At 38.8% G+C, this 15,353-nt stretch overlaps 1 protein-coding gene and 1 long non-coding RNA gene across 3 annotated transcripts in view; both read right to left on the bottom strand.

Moving 5' to 3' along the window:
• The window catches only part of LOC138403170 (uncharacterized), a 410,491-nt gene that overhangs the window by 66,940 nt on the left and 328,198 nt on the right, over positions 1-15,353 (bottom strand). The window lies entirely within an intron of this gene.
• The window catches only part of LOC117987479 (thyroid peroxidase), a 178,836-nt gene that overhangs the window by 13,120 nt on the left and 150,363 nt on the right, over positions 1-15,353 (bottom strand). The window contains exons 2-7 of one of the 2 annotated variants that reach the window (XM_034974498.2): positions 13,125-13,283; positions 12,366-12,523; positions 9,966-10,132; positions 5,374-5,443; positions 3,881-4,010; positions 121-313 (exon numbers count right to left, since the gene is read on the bottom strand). In XM_034974498.2, the coding sequence (XP_034830389.1) occupies positions 121-313; positions 3,881-4,010; positions 5,374-5,443; positions 9,966-10,132; positions 12,366-12,523; positions 13,125-13,283 (877 nt within the window). The remainder of the gene's footprint in view (positions 1-120; positions 314-3,880; positions 4,011-5,373; positions 5,444-9,965; positions 10,133-12,365; positions 12,524-13,124; positions 13,284-15,353) is intronic. The other variant, XM_069502518.1, reaches the window with a different exon arrangement.

Below are 15,353 nucleotides of genomic sequence, written 5' to 3'. Positions count from 1 at the left end.
GCGGAACTAGGTATATATAGTACACGACAGGTTAGGTATGTAGGTAGGTACCTAAGAACTTAGTCTAAGTAAGAATTGCTGCAAAAGTTCATGAGACATGAAGATGGTTAGCAGACTTACCTCTCCCAATAAGACTGGCAGGAACTCATTATAAGTAATGTGCTGGATGATTGCGGCCATTGCTCGGCGAGCCTCTAAGAACAGAGTGTTGTCTTCCCAGAAAGGATTCATGGAGTACAGTTGGCCGGCTATGCGGTTGTGTTCTGCTACCAGGGTCTTGTATAGAGGAGCTGTTGGCGAACCGTCGTTACATCTGTGTCAAGGGAAATATAATATTACGTTAACTGCTGCTCGATTGCGGTAGAATGACAGCTAGAATGTCACGATCGCATTTACCTCTGATTGGTTGACGCTCGCTCACTATTGGCTACAATGTATTGTTGCAACAAGAATCGCTTGATGCAGGTTTTACGAAATCGACCAGCAGACGTTCTGCCGACCGAATTTCGACCATAGCGGCCAATCTTCTCAAAGTTTCTCAAAAGAAGAAAGAGATTTTTTATGAAACAAAATCAGTTATTAATAAAAATAGGTACCATACTCTTGGATTGTCAATTGTTGTAGGTATTTGTGAGATAAGTTTTGTAGGTAATGGTGATACATAAATAATTACGTTAACTTAAAACAAAAACCGGTCAGGTACGAGTCGGACTCGCACACGAAGGGTTCCGTACAATCTTATAAGATATACCTACCTAATACTTTTATGTAGAACACTACGCTATCCATAATTATGTGATTTAGTAAATTAATTTTTCGTGAACACAATATTTTTTCAAAGTTTTCGGATTTCTCCTTTACCTACTAGTGCTATAAGACCTATACCTACCTAGGTAACAAATTTCATGATTCTAGGTCAAAGGGAAACATATAGGTTTTAATTTTTTAAATTAAAGAAGATGTCTGCAAAATGTGAACAATCTACACGAGCTTATAAGCCCAATTTTATAAATTACTAGCAACCCGCCCCGGCTTCGCATGGCTGCAATGTACATACTAATGTGGTGTCATTGAGGTGTCATTGCCTCGGAAACTCAAATGAGAGGAATTTTTTCCGACCTAATTCCCATTATTTCAATTTCTCTAGGGATCTCTAATTTTTTGAGAATAAAACTATAGCTATAAACCTTCCTCTTGAATCACTCTATCTGTTGGTGAAAACCGCATTAAAATCCGTTGCGTAGTTTTAAAGATCTATGCGTTCATACAAACATACATACAGACAGCGGGAAGCGACTTTATTTTATACTATGTAGAGATGGGTTCACCATAATCGGAGGGCCTGGTAGGTAAATCTTCAGTAAAATATTATTTTAAAGGACCTATGTAGATCAAATCCGTCAGAGAACTATAGGTACTTAAATCGTGACTAAGTAGGTATTTTAAATCCATTCCGTAGGCACGATGCTAGATCCTTTGATTTTGATCACAATTTATAGCGCAATGCGAATCATGTGAAGGTTGTATTGTCTTTGTTTTGCATACAATCCATTTGTGTGACACTCTGGTATTCACTCTATTGAATAAGCTTAAAAATTCATTGGCTTTGTGGATGTCTTAATTTAAAATTCTACTGACAATTGAGCGACTGTTAAAGAATTAATTAATTATTATTTATAATGTTATGTAAGTATTAGCTCAGATTCAGAGTTCCATTGAAGAAAGAGAGACTTATCTACTTACAGTTAATACCTACTTATTTTGACCTTGATGATGACTATAACTCCTCTGAACTAATCGGTGTCGTCCGGCTTCTTATTCAGGAGGTCGGTGGTTAAATTCCGGGCTAACTTTTTGGGAGTTAATTTTCGGGCGATCAAGAAATTAAATATCGTGGTATATGCTCAATTTGGGTCTCCACAAAGACCTCCAACTCCCGACAGTAGCTTACCACTTCAAACAGATTTCCAAAAATTATTTTGAGAAAACCGTCAGACAGACGGTTTTCTCAAAATAATTTTTATCCATCAAAACCCATCTAGTAGTTGAGGCAGCATCCTACACCACCGATCGACCACCAATGACCCTCCCGATAAAAGACGCCGTAAGCACGTCCTTAAGGACCTCGAAGATCAAATCATGACCGCCAATGCACCCTATTTTGTAGGACAACACACTAGTTCAACCTTATTACAGCGTCTTCGCCGGCCCCCATTTCTATCGTCACCCGGACGTGGACTCGTCGTCCGTCCACCTAGTGGGCCTCCAACACTGCGTCTTCCGGTGCGAGGTCGCCATTCCAGCACCTTGGACCCCAAAGTTTATCGGTTTTCCGAACTATGAGTGCCCTGGCCATTGCCACTTCAGCTTCGCAACCCGTTGAGCTATGCCGATTAGGTACTCTAGTTCTCCTACGGATCTCCTCATTTCTGATTTGATCACGTAGAGAAACTCCAAACATAGCTCTCTCCATCGCCCGCTGAGTGACTCTGAGCCTTCTTATGAGGCTCATAGTTAGCGACCATGTCTCGGATCCTGTTCGAAGACTTTGGTCTTCAAGCACTGAGGAATTTTGTACAAGAAGACATCTCGAAGTTTCCTGAACGCTGCCCAGCCGAGTTACTAGCCTACTAAGTACTAACTACGCCAATCTTTTATAATTTGTTTTTTAAAGGCAAATTAACAACATCTAGAATCTAGATGTGAAAATTCCCACGCGTACTTATGAGTATCGACAAGATAATTATTTGAATCGACTTTCAGATAGTTATGTTTGTATATTTAGTTGTATGTGTGTAGGTAGTTATCACCGTAATTCAAAGAACAAAATCCTTTCGATATTATCTTGAATCTTGGGGACGGACATAGACTTTTTGGCCCGGAAAATTAAAGAGATACCACGGGATTTTGGATGAAGTCGGCATCTCAACCTATTTGGAACAGATATGACTTGCATATAAAACACAGATATGAGATATACCTGCCTCCTTTTAAAACCCGAAAATCAAAGAGACTTCACACGGAATTTTCACACGGAAACCGAAATAATTCATGCGCACGAAGTTGCGGGCATCATCTGTGAAGCTTTTGGACTTAATCCTAGATAATTTTAATAGAATAGAAGATTAATAGAATATTCCACTGATTGTCGTGCCACTCGATTGTATCAGGTATCAATAGTACCGTATATAGTATAATTTGCCATGATTTCCTGAGATGCGAAGCCTACAGTTCACGGCCGTACCTACGAACAAAGAGTAGATGCCTACTTATTTACCTACCAGATATCCTATCAATAAAATATACCTACCTACTTGTATAAATTGTATATTCCAAAGTAGTGAATACTTTTATACAAAACAAGTCTTTTATACATTAATATTTATATGTAGAAATTATTAGAAACCTTCACGCAAGTGCCAACAAAAACAGTAATTCTGCCTATGTGTCTTCAAAATAATAGGTACTGTTATTTGTTTTGGCACATGCATTTTACACCAAATATTACTTACAATACAACAGACAAAGTAGGTAATTGAGGAGCTGTTGAACAAAACGGTATAAAGTATTACAATTCTGACCAAAATAGTACCTAATACTATTTTTTTTCCAGATAGGGTATATTTAGGTCACTGAATTTAAAATATGAACTTCCAAGCAAAAAGGCCTAAAGTACAGTTCTTGATTTCGATTAAAACGACTACGAAACGACCTAACTTAATTACAGTTAAGTTTCATTGGCTTCCATTCAGTTTTTTGCTCCTTCTGTAAAGTTTTGTAGGTATTGCTCATGTAAACATGCTATTCTTAGGTCATATAGGCTTTTCAAACTAGTGTTGTAGATAAAATTTTAATATTTAAAAACAAAGAAATCACTTACTTGCGACAAGAGCCCACGTCCATTTTCCCTGCGTCATACAACCGCAGCGACCGGAGCTCTTTCTCCGAGCTTCCGTACAGAGCTGAACCGTCTAATACACCCGTTGCCATGTTCATTTGTTCCCTGTGCTCTGTGGAGAGGTCGGAGATGTAAGAAAGAGCCTCAATAACTCAACGGGTAGAGGAGCGGACTGAAAACCGAATGGTCGACTGTTCAAACCCCGACCGTTGCACTATTTATTGTCGTACCTACTCCTAGCACAAGCTTTGCGCTTACTTGGAGAGAAATGGGGAATATTAGTCATTCAACATGGCTAATATTCTTTAAAAAAATTCTAGTAGGTATAAGCTACAATAAAAATATCAGACTGACAGATTTTTGAGAGAAAATTTATACAGACTTACGGGATTTTCTTTACTGTCCGTAAGATCATTAGGAACAAAGTTTCTGTCAGATACGTAACAGCTCATTTATTAAAAAAACCGGCCAAGTGCGAGTCAGACTCGCGCACCGAGGGTTCCGTACTACTCCGTAAGCTTCTGCGGTCTGTCGGATCTTTTAGGCGCATACTTAGGTAGGTATTAATTATTTTATCCACTATATGGTTATACCAATCATGGTTATTCCGTATTGGTTCCTCATAACAGTTCCGCAGTTTCCGGTTAACGGTTTTAATATATGCACATAGATAACGCAATCTAAAGCTGTTTTGCACTCTCAATAAGTACACCATTTGTTTGTTTTAATTAAGAATCTCTAAGAAACGGAGCTGGGTGCAACATTGAACATATACCTACCTAGTTGAAATTAGATACGGAGCTGGTATTTGGATTATTTATTTCCAGTTGATAGCATGGGTAATAGAGATTCTTAATTAAATCAAACTCACCATAGGATAGATAGGTCTATGAAATTGTATTCGCAGCATAATGATTAATTGATTGCTATTTCCTAGAGCAACTAACTAACATTGAGATATATAATTTTATAATAAGTGGGTATGTACCTAAGTAACTAAGTATTTTTTATTTCATTAGACGATAATAAGACCTCGTCTGCGATCTCACCTGGTGATAAGTGACGATGCATGGTAAGATGGAAGCGGGCTGACTTAGAAGGGGTTGGTAGTTTAACTAAACCCATACCCCTAATTCGTTGAGCCTCAATAGTTTAACGGTTGAGGAGCGGACTGAATTCCGTAAGGTTGGCGGATCAAACCCCACCCGTTGCACTATTGTCGTACTTTCTCCTAGCACAAGCTTTACGCTTAGTTGGAGGGGAAAGGGGAATATTAGTCATGATTAGCATGGCTAATATTCTTTAAAAAAATGCATACCTAAGTAAGTACCTATTTACTTAGGTATAACACGCCAGTGCAGTAGCGCTTTACTTTCAAACATAATATAGACGGAGCTTTCCTTAAATTATGTAGTTATAACTGTAGTAATAGTAAACATGAAAGCTTTTTAGAGATAAATACCAGAAAAACTTACCAAAAACACAGTTGTCGATATTTCTCGTCGGTGCTGAACGTATATACTCGCAAACTGAACCCTCACATTTCTGAAATAAAAGATTTAATTAGAAATGTAAAAAGTATAAATTAGTTAAGTTATTATTATACCTAGATATGCTACCGTACTCAGGAACGTGTGTAAAATCCACTAATAGGATAGCTTTGATTCCATAGCTAAACTTATCCTAACTTACTAGGAAAGTTTTTTTGTTTAATTAAAGCATTTTCATTATAATCGTATCTTTAGCTTAATTTCTTTAGTAGGTACCTAGGTACGCTACTCCTCCTCCAAATACTTATTAGGTAAAAAGATAACTATTAGCTTAATTTTTATATCATTTGGTAGATGCGTTATTTAGAAATTCTTCTTTAGGTCGCGGCAACAGAAGCTAGGTAATAGTAGACAATGTGCTCCCAGCCTAATATTAGTTCCCTATTCCAAAAGGAGATAAAAATATAAGATCACGTGATTATTCTTGATAAGTTCTTAGGTAACAAAATATGAAAGCAAAACGAAATTTTGCAACAAAATCTATTGTGATTTACTCAAAAAGGCAAAAGGTAATTTAGGCTATTATTGGAAACGATAAAATGATAGAATGGCACAACAACAAAATTCCTATCAGGTATAACAATATTTATTTGGAAACAAAGTACCTAACTGGTCTTGATACGAGAATAAGTTTTTTTTAGCAAAAACAGTTTTAACAAAAGACTACCGCGACAAATGTCTTACTTCGTAAAGCAGGCCTCGTTTATCAAAATTTGAAGGCTCCAGTACACATTGGCCCAATGCATTGATGACAAATAGAATGATTTTCGATAACAATAGCTATAGTACGCGACAGGTCTTGATGACAATCGGGGTGACGACCCCCGAACACCCGCACCCGCATAGTACGCGAGGGGCAGTCAGGGTGTGAGGTGGGGGGACGCCCGCACACCCGCTAGTATGCGACAGGTCGAGAAGGCAATCGGGGTGGCAACGCCCCACACACCCGACCCGCATAATACGCGACAGACAATCGGGATATAAGGCGCAGGCGAGACCCGTACGTCATCCGCGCTATCCCGCACCAGGTTAGCGCAGGGGCTGTGCGGGTGTGCGGGGTGTCCCCACTCCGATTGCCATCTTAACCTGCCGCGAACTATATACATATATATATATATATCAATTTCATAAGTCGTCGCGTAGGTAGTCCGTGATAGTTCGCGGGTCACGTGAGGAAAGGTTACAGCTTATCGCCGGTGAAAGCCGTGACGTAACAGTCAGTTCCTCATACCACACCCCTCCCATGTCATAATCAGCTGACTGACATCTAATACCTCCGATCCAATACAGGAAGTATGAGTTTCACACAGTAAGCCGTTCATTGGCTAATCTTGCCTGGGAAATGTCGCTAATGGCTATTATGGGTTCAATTTGCTGAAATCGTTAACTTTATTCGTAATCAGTGGGTAGGTAGTAGAGTAAGTAGATTAGTAGGTAGTAAGGCAATAACATCAATAACAACAGGTTCCAGGCTTCATAAGAGAGCACATTTTTTTGTCTTGCTACCTTTAATTTTACTATAATTTAATCTTTGATCTAAATATTTTATATATTACGAAAAGGTGACTGACTGACTGACTAATTGACTGACTGACTGACTGATCTATCAACGCACAGCTCAAACTACTGGGCGGATCGGGCTGTTTGGCATGCAGATAGCTATTATGACGTTGACAACCGCTAAGAAAGGATTTTTGAAAATTAAACCCCTAAGGGCAAGAGGTACCCTAGTCCACGCGGACGAAGTCGCGAGCATTAGCTAGTTCATATAATAGATAGTTAGACTATATAGACGATCGCTGAGTAGAGCAACATTTTCTAAATAAGGATTTCCGGGATTTCAAATGTGTGTCTTCTTGAATGAGTACATACGTTAATTTTTATATAATATAAACACGTCTTCTATTCATTCGAAAATCATTACAAAATTAGCCATTCAATTACAGTAAAGTACCTGCCTAAAGAGGCAAGTGCACACCTCTGCACACGCATATTTGTCAAAGCTCATACGTTACACAATTACATTGGACGGTAACGTCTTCACTATTCATTTGTTATGTGAAAGTCGGTTGATTTGTGCTACGCGTCTTTGAAGCTAATTGATTTGATTTATTTATTCTGTGATAGCCTAGTGGTTAGGACGTCCGCCTTCTAATCGGAGGTCGGGGGTTCGATCCCGGGCACGCACGTCTAACTTTTCAGAGTTATGTGCGTTTTAATTAATTAAATATCACTTGCTTTAACGGTGAAGGAAAACATCGTGAGGAAACGTGCATGCCTGAGAGTTCGCCATAATGTTCTCAAAGGTGTGTGAAGTCTACCAATCCGCACATGGTCAGCGTGGTAGACTATGGCCAATAACCTTCTCACTCTGATAGGAGACCCCGCGCGTGCTCTGTAGTGAGCCAGTGATGGGTTGATCACGTTGATCATGATTCTGTAGCAAGCCATGATAGCCTAGTGGTTAAGACGACCGCCCCCACAAAGCCATTCGGTAGGTCAGGGGCTTGTTCCTGGCACCTCTAGCTTTTCGGAGCTGTGTGGGTTTTAATTACTAAATATCATAGGTAGGTAGGTACTTGCTTTATATCTCGAGGATTTGAGGAAACCTGCATGCCTGAAAGTTCACCTGCCAATCCGTACTTGGCCAGCGTGGTAGACCATGGCAAAACCGCTTCTCATTCCGAAAATTCTCAGTGCTCGTAGTGAGCCGCGGCGATGGGCTGATCATGATGATTTATTCTGTACTAGCTGATGTCTACGGTATATTACATTCCACTTTGATCACCCAGGTTTACTTGTAGGAACCAGGTATTTAATTTGTTTGTAAATCTCGTGGTATCTCTTTGATTTTGCGGGACCAAAGTAGCCTTTGCCTGTATCCGGGATGAAAGTTTCTATACCAAACGTCAAATTGCTTAAACGGGTGGGCCTTTAAAAATTCTGTGGGAACTGTTTGTTTGTTGTTTGTTGTTTTTGTTGAACCTAAATTACGGCTAGAATATTATTTCCCTTCGCTTTTTTCGCTAGTCTAGAGATAGGTGAAGGTCAGCCTTAACAATATGTCTAATAATGTGTAATTGACTCTAACATCTCGGCCAAGTTCAAGCTTGAACAAATCAAAGTCTGCGCATCATTAGACTCAAGATTGCGACGTATGCGATGCGTTACAACACCAGCCTTCTTCCATTTAGTTTGCCTTTTGGAGTAGTGTTACCATGAATGTATTTGAGCGATATCAGGATATTATTTTTTGCCGGCATGTAGGTAATGTAATTCATTGAAAGTCCTAGGTATCCCTATATCGACAAAGCTTGTACAGTACGCGGCAGAAAGTAACGTACATCGGCCTTTAGAATCACATTTCAGTTTTGTAGAGCGTTGTCTCTGTCACTCATACCTGTATGACGTTTTGTCAGTCTCAACAACGGAGACAATGCTTTACAAATCCGATCTCCTTCTAAAGGTCGATGTACATTATTTTCTGCACAAATTGGCATTGTTTTTCAGTTAGCGCAAGATAGAATGAGTTTTGCAACTGCTGGGGCTGATAGCCTTCAAAATTTTCTTCAAGTGAATGAGCCATAGGTAAATATATCGCTAGAGCTAGCGAAGTAGCCCCTAACAAGTTTTGTTTGATGTTTGTAATGACGTCACTTGCGTGAAATCTTCTATCGTGTTTTGTCTATCCGCTTTCAATTTTTTTTATTCAACGATCGAAAAATTTAAGTACCTTAGTTAGAGATCCCTAAATCTAATTACCTAATTGAGTAAGTATATTAATTTGATTTGATGCCATGCTTTGAAAAAATGGATGTTTAAAAAAGATTCAAAGATTTGGGGGTCCAAATTACAAACATTCTTTGGGGGCTTACAAGATGTGACAACCTTAAGACATGTCCCAAAATTTCAAGATTTAATATGGAAGCCCTATTTTAACAAAAACTACGTCCGTCGGCCTTCGCACCGCTGCGCACAACGTGTGAAACGTTCCCTATGCGACAAGTAATTGATTACCACGACTTTAATAATGGAGAACTCAAAATTGATAATTGTAGGTACCGTCAGGGTTCTTGACATCGCGTGACCTGTCCATGAACTTCGCAAGAGTAAAAATTAACCGTTTACAGTGTAGATGATAATTACATTTCCAGTGAAACGTTTAAAGGCAGACTTAAGGCATGCTTAATAATAGGTAATATCATAATTTTTCGTACGACCAGGGTGCAATTTTTGTTTATAAATTTACAAAGTAGGTAAGCGTTCTCTATTTCATTTTATCTTACACATTATGGACCAGCTTTATGATAAAACGCTTGTAGCTTCGATTTGTCCCGTTGTTTAGTATGCTCAAAAAAGGAGTTTAGGCCTCGCATCTGTACCTTATTTCAATTAGCTATGCCGAAGAGGTCGTCAAACAGTCCTCAGGCAGCCAGTATGGCATATCGTGTTATGTGTTCTGAGCCACCGCTTGGATTGCCAGCGCTGGCTCCGGTAGACGAGGGGGTGACATTTACCTTATTTCCGTTGACTGTAGCGATGAGGTCGTCCATCACAAACTGTCCCCAGGCAGCCAGCATGCTGGTGACGTAGTCATGCTCCGCGGGTTGTGCCAATTGTGCCACCGCCATGATCGCCAGCGCTGGCTCTGGCAGACGAGGGGGTGACATTGGCTGTGACACACCTGGCAACAATATAGAGAAGAATTTGATTTAATGATACTGACGTTTATTTACCTCACAGGTGGCGGCCTATCTGGCTATCTGGGCCGTTCGGCTCCGGTGTGGCCTATCCATTAGACAGTAACTTCCAACACTCATTTGGTAAGATCGCAGCCAAAGGTAAATCAGATATCAATTAAAAATATAACTTGGCTGCCCCCGACCTCACACAAATAACTCAAAATTGACATCAGTAGGTATTCCATTTCGAATATTAATCATTGTTGATCAGAAAAGTTACAAAATACCCTATATACTGGTAGTTCAAGACTTACAAGTGCCCTACATATTTCTAAGCGGCTACGTGCGTATAATATGCAAATATTTTATTCAAGTAGATCTACTATTGGCGACTACTTTCAACTGAATTATTTATTAATATTAATAACTTCAATTAGAACTAATTAAATCTTATCTGTACATATATTATGTTCGTAAACACCGACTTTTCGTCACAAACAGCAACTGACTCTACTCGCATCTAATGTGTTAGGTTATGGCTGCCATAATTGCTGAAAGGACTACCGGGACATCCATATTCCATTCATATTATGCATACTGACACTGTAAATTCGAAAGTGTCATTCTGTTTGTCTGCACTTGGAAACGGCTTTTTATTCCGTTATATTAAAGGGTTCCCACGTGATTTAAAAACAATTAAATCCATGTGGACAAAGTTGCAAACAACAACCAATGTGAAATAAAAGCGCGAGCGAAGCGAGCGTGAAATTTTTGATATATTTACGAAAAAATCTGTAGGTATTATATAATTAATGATATACCTACTAATATTATAAATGCGAAAGTGTCTGTATATCTATCAATCTGTTGTAAATTGTCTGTTATAAATTTTAGGTCAATCACCTGGTTGCGACATAGTTTAACCTACCAAAATCATGTTTTTGAATATCTCTTAAATTAAGAAAATAATAATAAGCAGTCTACCCAAACAAGCCTTATAATATAGACTTTTTTACTCATTTAATTTATTGAGAGATAAGATCCATGTGCTATGGATTTTTTTTATAAAGCCATTTGTTATTATTCGACTTGAAAAAATAGTTTGCACTGTCCGAAGCTGAAAAACTGGCGTTACTAGTTTATTGCTATTTTTATAAATTATTATAATCGTGTTTGAAATCTATAGACATAAGTTTTTATTTTTATCAACGTTGAATTTGTTAAAAACTAGCTATCATGCAGATTCAACCCGACTTCGCATGGGTTGGCTTAGCTACATAAATAATATGCTAATAGAAGAAAATGTGAATGATAATGTGGCAAAAGAAATAAATATAGGTAAATCGATAAATGCTCTATGAATGACAGTGCCCGGATCAGTAAAAACCAGATGGTGGGATTTTCAGCAGTAAAATTTATTGTAATAAAGGATTAAAATCATGTGTTCCACATTGTGTAGGTAACTTGTAGGTTTTTTGTGACTGTGTCAGGATTTAACCCGGTTTCTTGGCATTAGGTCAAGGTCAACATAATATTATTGTTGGTTTTGATTTATTTAGGTCATGTAGGGCGATTTCAACATGAATGTGTAGCCCTATACCCAAATTTTTGGCTAATAATACTGAAACTGTCAAAATAGTATAGACGTAACTAAAATAAGTAGGCCCTACTTAAGGGTTAATCAAATCAAGACAAATGACCATGACCTACTTAGGTACCTAACTACTTTTTAACAATTCAGGTAGGTATGTGGCTAAAGCTTGATCTCTTAAAAGCCAAGTCATCTGCTCACACACAGTTTTACTTATAGCATCTATTAAATTCTGATTTATATCTACCAATATACCTATTCGTGAGATTTACATAAAATCCTAATTACAGCCAAGAGAGCGGTGAACTTTTAATGAAGTTAATATATCAAGAATTCGCTGACTAATTTCGGAGGTCAAATAGCACTTTTCAATAGCATAGATAGCATAGATTACTATGTCAGTTGTAGATCAGTAAGTCAAATCGTTTAATAAGTAAAAGTAGATCAGTCCCCCGATTGAGTAAGAAAAACGTATTTATCGTTATCGTAATTAACAGCAAATTTTGCTCTTTGATTGGTTGATTCGCTGTATACATTTTCACAGCCAAGCAAGGGCCAGAATTTGAAAACAATTACGATAACGATGAAACATGAATACGTTTTTCTTACACAATTGGGGCGCTTATCTGTAAATAATAGCTTACCATCAGCGTAATTCGGAGGCAGAAGTCGTATGAGTACATCGCCCCTTCTTCCCCACGGCCGATGCCTGACGTTGTTGCACTCCCCGCTGGCGCTGCGGTACTTGCTGGGAGGACACGGCGTGTTGCTTACATCGTCCTCCTCAGAAGTACAATTATACCTGTAAAAAATGAAAAATATATCGAGGACCTACTCATTTGCCTACTTAGCAAAGCTAATCACACATTACGAAAACAGCCACAAATCACGCGATTTATCTAAGCATCATGCCAAACGTGTTTTTTGCCAGACACTATCGTGGCAACCCCCTGCAAAACCTCCCATAAGTTAATTTTAAGGGTGTCTGGCTGAGGGTTGCCATGATACTAAGTGTCTGGCAATGCATAACGTGATTTCTAATATTAGGGTACTCTGAAGAATATATAAAAAAATTAGACTTGATACTTTGACTGATTTTTTTACACCTTTATTACCTGTTATCTCCCAAAACCACCATAATCCAAACAAACGTTCCTACCAGTGTTAGGAACAATGTGCAGAGAAAGTTTCAGCTTTTATAAAATAACGGCCTGGCACGCACTGGCTCTTAAACCTTAGTCCATGACATGTATCCAGCATGTATCATAGAAAATAAAAACACCGCTTCGAAACATGTTCGGCATGGCCCTGCACAGGGTTCCTATGAGTTATGAGGGTACAAAGAGACTGCTAAAATCAGAACTCATTCATAGTCGGGTATAAGTTAAAAAAGATTCTCTTACACATCCTTAGCTCCCAGCAAAAACCTTCTCTCAGCAGCTATCGCTTCGCTAACGGCTCTTCTTAAGTCACTAGGAACGGTTTGTACGTCTTCTATTCTGCTTTTCTGCGCCTGTGTCTGTAGCGACACAACCGCCAAAAACCATAGACTTCGTCTTATCCTGTAACAAGAAAAAGATGATAGTTAAAATTACCATATAAGGAAAAGCTGACTGACTTACTGACAGATCTATCAATGCAGAGCTCAAACTACTGGACGGATCAGGTTGAAGTTTGGCATGCAGATAGCTATTATGACGTAGATATCCGCTAAGAAAGGATTTTTGAAAATTCAACCCCTAGGGGGGTAAAATAGGGGTTTGAAATTTGTATAGTCGACGCGGATGCAGTCGCGGGAATAAGCTAGTTAAATTTAATAGGTACTTATTGTTAACTTTGCTTCTTCAAGTTCTTTAAATAAAAAAGTCTGTCTCTATTGTCTTTATAGACAATAAAAAACATATAGAAGAAAATAAATCAAGAACACAGACTTTGTGTAGGTAGTACAAAGTAGCACAGAGAGTAGAATTAGTAGAGTTAAGAGAAAACAAAAACGAGTAGGTTATAGGTAGTAAAATATTCTTAGATAAGTTTAATTAAAACCTAATTTACACAACTCGCATACGTATATGCACAAGCAGTAGTAATTTTATGTAAATGTAATACTATAAAAGGTTACATGACAGATGAATGACCTGCAAGATTGAAAAGTAACCGACTGCAGAACCTTGATATGAGTTTCCTAGTTCAAAGTCGACTTGGCCAAGCCTTTAAATAGAAAAATATAACTAGGATATAAATATAAGGCTTGATTTATTTCACAACGGATTTGCCTGGTTGGAGGACACACACAGTGCACGCGGTTAAAAGAATTGTAGTGATAAGTCCCGCAAGTTGCTAATGCGCGTGGCCACAATTATAAGATATAATAGTACTCGTTGCCGGATGTAAACTATATCTGTACCAAATGTCGTCAAAATCAGTTAAACAGATAGGCCGTTATAAGCAAGCAGACAGATCGACACACTTTCGCATTTATAATATTTGTATGGATAATTGGAGTCACAAGGATTTTGCCATTGCATATCTAAGACATGGCGTGTATCGGCTTATTGTAGGTATGAAGTGGGCGGGGCAGCGGGCAACCAAACCAGTATAATTTACTTAATCACTTCCTGGCCCAAAACCGGTCAATGGATAAATGGATAAAGGGTGATTAATCAGTCTGACTGAAATGTAACTAAATTTTATTACGTCATAAATGGTGCTATTTATACTGTACTAGTTATGTCTTTACATAATGATCATCATCAACCGATAGACGTCCACTGCTGCACATAGATCTCTTGTGGGGTCCACACGCTACGGGCTTGCGCCGCCTGAATCCAGCGGCTCCCTGCGACTCTTCTGATGTCGTCCATCCACCTAGTGGGGGGTCTTCCAACGCTGCGCCTTCCAGTGCGAGGTCACCATTCTAGCACCTTGGGATCGGTTTTTATCGGTTTTCCGAACTATGTGCCCTGCCCATTGCCACTTCAACTTCGCAACCCGTTGAGCTATGTCAGCTAATTCTCCTCATTTCGTCATTTCTGATTTGATCACGCAGAGAAGCTCCAAGCATATTATCTCTCTCTATCGCCCGCTGAGTGATTCTGAGCTTTCTTATGAGGCCCATAGTTAACGACCATGTCTCGGATCCATATGTCATCACTGGCAACAAGCACTGTTCGAAGACTTTGGTCTTCAAGCACTGAGGAATTTTGGACAAGAACACATCGCGAAGATTCCTGAACGCTGCCCAGCCGAGTTGGTTTCGGTGGCTCACCTTTTTCTCGAAATCAGACCTACCTAACTGGATTATGTGTCGTATATCTACTCGTCTACAATTTCGAGTGCAGAGCTCCCAACGATTACTGGGATAGTACTTATCACCGAGTAGAAACGTCTGTGGATAGTATGGAAGTATGGATTGAGCTTATAGAAAACTGCCCATCTGAGCAGCTTCTATTTATTTACGTAAAACTAGGTAAGTTACATATACCTACCCTTGAATTAGAGGAACATGTGACTCGATATTATACGACGTGATACTTAATTAAATACAAAATATTATTTTTTATTATATTACTTAATAATGTGGTTGTGCGTCATTATACTCGTATACTTATTGTTATCTATCCGGTTTCACATTT

This window comes from Maniola hyperantus, chromosome 13 (assembly GCF_902806685.2).
Source record: "Maniola hyperantus chromosome 13, iAphHyp1.2, whole genome shotgun sequence".
In the NCBI taxonomy this organism is placed as follows: Eukaryota; Metazoa; Arthropoda; class Insecta; order Lepidoptera; family Nymphalidae; genus Maniola; species Maniola hyperantus.
This window is presented reverse-complemented; position numbering and strand designations above follow the sequence as displayed.